Below are 4,095 nucleotides of genomic sequence, written 5' to 3' on the forward strand. Positions count from 1 at the left end.
ACTTGAAACAGAAGAAGCTACCCTCCCCTCATTCCCTGTATTATTGGGCATTTTTTCAGCATGACAATGAAGATATTCGTTCTCCCAAGGTGAAAATCCTTCAATGGACATGTATTTCACTCAGTCATGAGAGCTGCGAGAGATTCTGTAGAGACGAGCTGAGCAACATTAAAGACCAGAGCATTTAAGGAGGTCGTCCTCCAGGAGTTAAACAGGACATATGTGAAAATTTGTTATGAACTTGTACACTCAGTGCCAAGAAGGGTCAGAGCAGTATACTTTAAGTTCTGGAGGACATACTAAGTACTAGAATATTATACATTTTCCGAATTAAATCTAGGGTGTACTCATTTCTGCTATCCTTCATTTAAACGAAATTGGCTAATTTACTTATGGAGGACCTACTAAGTACTAGAATATTGTACGTTTTATGAATGAAATCTAGGCTGTACTCATTTCTGCACTCCTTCATTTAAACAAAATTGGCTAATTGACTTATCTTACAGAAAATATTGGCATATATTTTGTTGTTTTTATTAAGTATATGTTTAATATGTTTCAATTTTGCCATCTTTCCATGAATTATATTAGTGATCATTAAGAAAATACATATTTTATATTTATTCAGAAGGGGTGTACTCATTTATGCTGTGCACAGTATATATATATATATATATATATATATATATTACAGTATATATATTTCAAGTGTCATGTGGTTAATCATTAAATATCCAAAACATAATATATCAATCTATATTATCGTATATATATATATATATATATATATATATGGCTAAATTTATTATTCTAAGATAATTTCTGTCATTTTCAGTGTAAAAAATAAAAACAGTAAAAACGCTGTCACTTTTTGTATTTGTTTTTGAGAAGCAACAGAAAGCAATGGCAGGTCTGGAAAATAATTCAACTGACTGTCTTCCTATTGATGACTACATTAAGACTTATTATCTGCCAGTGATGTACAGCATCATTTCTGTAGTTGGACTTATGGGAAACTTACTGGCAATTGTCATTTACCTGGCAAAACTAAGGCCCTGGAAGAGCAGCAGCATTATAATGGTGAATCTGACAGTAGCTGATTTGCTGTATGCGTTGAGTTTACCTGTGCTGGACCAGTTTTACATTACCAGAAACTGGACATTTGGAGAGTTCATGTGCCGTTGCATCCGCTTCTGCTTCTACTACAACCTCTACGGCAGTATCCTCTTCCTAACCTGCCTCAGCATCTTCCGTTACATTGCAGTGGTGTACCCACTGAAGGCTGCTGAGTTTCAGAGGAAAATATGGGGCACTTTGGCTTGTCTGGCAGTCTGGGCCGTTTCCCTAGTGGAAATTGGCCCAATGCTGGGGATGATTACAGTACAACAGAAGGACAACTTGACAAAATGCCTTGATTTCACCAGTAATGATCCACAGGTGGTGTGGTGGTACGGTTGGATACTCACAGTGTTTGGATATGTATTGCCATTGCTGGTGGTGTGCTGGAGCTACACGCACATTGCAGGCTCTCTGGGCAGCAGCGTATCCAGAAACAGGCCAAGTCGTTCCAGAGTTTGCATGCTTTCCATTCTGATTCTGGTCGTGTTTGTGCTGTGCTTCTTGCCATATCATATCATGCGTTTACTGAGGGTGGATAGCCTGCGCAGAACTGATGTGTCATGCATGCAGAGGAGAGGCATCCATGCAGCCTACATATTGTCACGACCCCTGGCTGGCCTCAACACCTTCTTCAACCTAGCACTTTATACATTGGCAGAAGTTTCAACAGGCTTTCTGGAGCTTTGTGCATGGGAAGGAGCACACAAGCAGCACAATATCTGTAATCCACTCTCCAAACATGTCAAAAACAGACATTCTGAAGATCTGATACATTAAGTGTCTATATATTATGAAGTGTGTGCATACTGTGTATGTAATATATATATAAACACACTATAAAAAAGTTTGGGGTTGGTGAGATTTTTTAATGCTTTTTGAATTAAGTCTTTTATGCTCACCAAGGCTGCCTCTTTTTGATAAAAACAGCCATAATGTGGAAATGTAAAAACTTGTAATTTATTCCTGTCATGGTAAAGCTGAGGTCCAGTGTTCAGTCACATGATCCTTTAAAAATCATTTTAATATTGGAAACCTTTTTTCTTATTACCAATGTTGAAAACAGTTGTCCTACTTAATATTTGTGTGGAAACCATAATATATTTTTTCTTTGATGAATAAAATGTTCAAAAGAACAGCTTTTATTTAAAATGAAAATCTTTAGTAACATTATACATGTGTTTACTGTCACTTCCTATCAATTTAATGCATCCTTGCTTGAAAAAAGGATTAATTTATTTGAAAAGAAAAATCTTACTGACCCCAAACTTTTAACTTTATGTATATATTGATATTAATACTGGTATAATTTTACATAGACTTGTACAAAATGTAAAATAGTGGATAATAGCATTTTAACTACTGTATTACTGCTGCTTTGTTTATCTTGTACTGTAAATATTATGAAAAAATGTTGAAAATATATATTACTGTCCAACAATTAATAAGTAACATATAAAAACTATTAAATTGTTACATATTAATTGTTAAATAAATATCTAAATTATTAAAATGTGTACATATATACATAACATCAAATAAAATGTAATTTAAAGTTACAAAAATATTTATGTATGTTTTACTTGAAACACTTCATGTATAAATAATTCTGGGTCATTTGGGTAAGATGCTTTTCTATTAATTTAAAAAGTTTCTCCACTCATCCGTGAGACTTCATCCACTCTTGGGAAATCTTATTCTCCACCACTCCACGGATGAGTGGCCACACAAAACAAGACATCCTTCGATTACCTGAATGACTAATAATCTTCACAGACAAGGAAACACACTGGTATTTATGGGGAGCAATTTCAATCCCAGAAGTACTACAGTAGACATTAGATAGGCTATTACATTACAGTAAGGAAGTATTACAGGTGCATCTCAATAAATTAGAATGTCGTGGAAAAGTTAATTTATTTCAGTAATTCAACTCAAATTGTGAAACTCGTGTATTAAATAAATTCAGTGCACACAGACTGAAGTAGTTTAAGTCTTTGGTTATTTTAATTGTGATGATTTTGGCTCACATTTAACAAAAACCCACCAATTCACTATCTCAACAAATTAGAATACTTCATAAGACCAATAAAAAAAAAACATTTTTAGTGAATTGTTGGCCTTCTGGAAAGTATGTTCATTTACTGTACATGTACTCAATACTTGGTAGGGGCTCCTTTTGCTTTAATTACTGCCTCAATTCGGCGTGGCATGGAGGTGATCAGTTTGTGGCACTGCTGAGGTGGTATGGAAGCCCAGGTTTCTTTGACAGTGGCCTTCAGCTCATCTGCATTTTTTGGTCTCTTGTTTGTCATTTTCCTCTTGACAATATCCCATGGGGTTCAGGTCTGGTGAGTTTGCTGGCCAGTCAAGCACACCAACACCATGGTCATTTAACCAACTTTTGGTGCTTTTGGCAGTGTGGGCAGGTGCCAAATCCTGCTGGAAAATGAAATCAGCATCTTCAAAAAGCTGGTCAGCAGAAGGAAGCATGAAGTGCTCCAAAATGTCTTGGTACTTTTCCACGACATTCTAATTTATTGAGATGCACCTGTACTATAAGCAGCCTGACATTCTTTCAATTCAGCCAGTTTTCAGCAATCAACAGTGAACATTGCTGTCTGATGTTAAGATGTGTTGCTCCATTGTAATGTTTGTGAGGACTGTCAAAACCATATTAAATGAGGTCCTTTTAAAAGGCAGAAGACTACATACATAAAATAACAATTGGTGTGGAAATGAACAAAGCACATCCTTTATACACAAGCATCTGCTAATCAATATTGTTTGTTCAGTTCATCATATCAGTTGTGTTGACTCAATTATTCATTTGTAGTTACACTCTCTTGTACCCACTCACATGCAACCTGCATTAAAGGGTTAGTTCACCCAAAAATGAAAATTAGTCCCTAAATTACTCACCCTCAAGTCATCCTAGGTGTATATGACTTTCTTCTTTCAGACGAATCCAGTCGGAGG

At 35.6% G+C, this 4,095-nt stretch overlaps 1 protein-coding gene across 1 annotated transcript; it reads left to right on the plus strand.

Moving 5' to 3' along the window:
* The first annotated feature begins 903 nt into the window (after positions 1–903).
* Positions 904–1,896, plus strand: LOC107655476 (2-oxoglutarate receptor 1-like). Its single transcript, XM_016442969.1, has one exon. The coding sequence runs from the start codon at positions 904–906 to the stop codon at positions 1,894–1,896; it is 993 nt and encodes a 330-aa protein (XP_016298455.1).
* Positions 1,897–4,095: the final 2,199 nt, after the last annotated feature.

This window comes from Sinocyclocheilus anshuiensis, unplaced genomic scaffold, assembly GCF_001515605.1.
Source record: "Sinocyclocheilus anshuiensis isolate Anshui unplaced genomic scaffold, SAMN03320099.WGS_v1.1 scaffold1148, whole genome shotgun sequence".
Classification (NCBI taxonomy): domain Eukaryota; kingdom Metazoa; phylum Chordata; class Actinopteri; order Cypriniformes; family Cyprinidae; genus Sinocyclocheilus; species Sinocyclocheilus anshuiensis.

Coding starts and splice junctions, on each gene's coding strand:
- LOC107655476 (XM_016442969.1), top strand. CDS start 904: ATGGCAGGTCTGGAAAATAATTCAACTGACTGTCTTCCTATTGATGAC.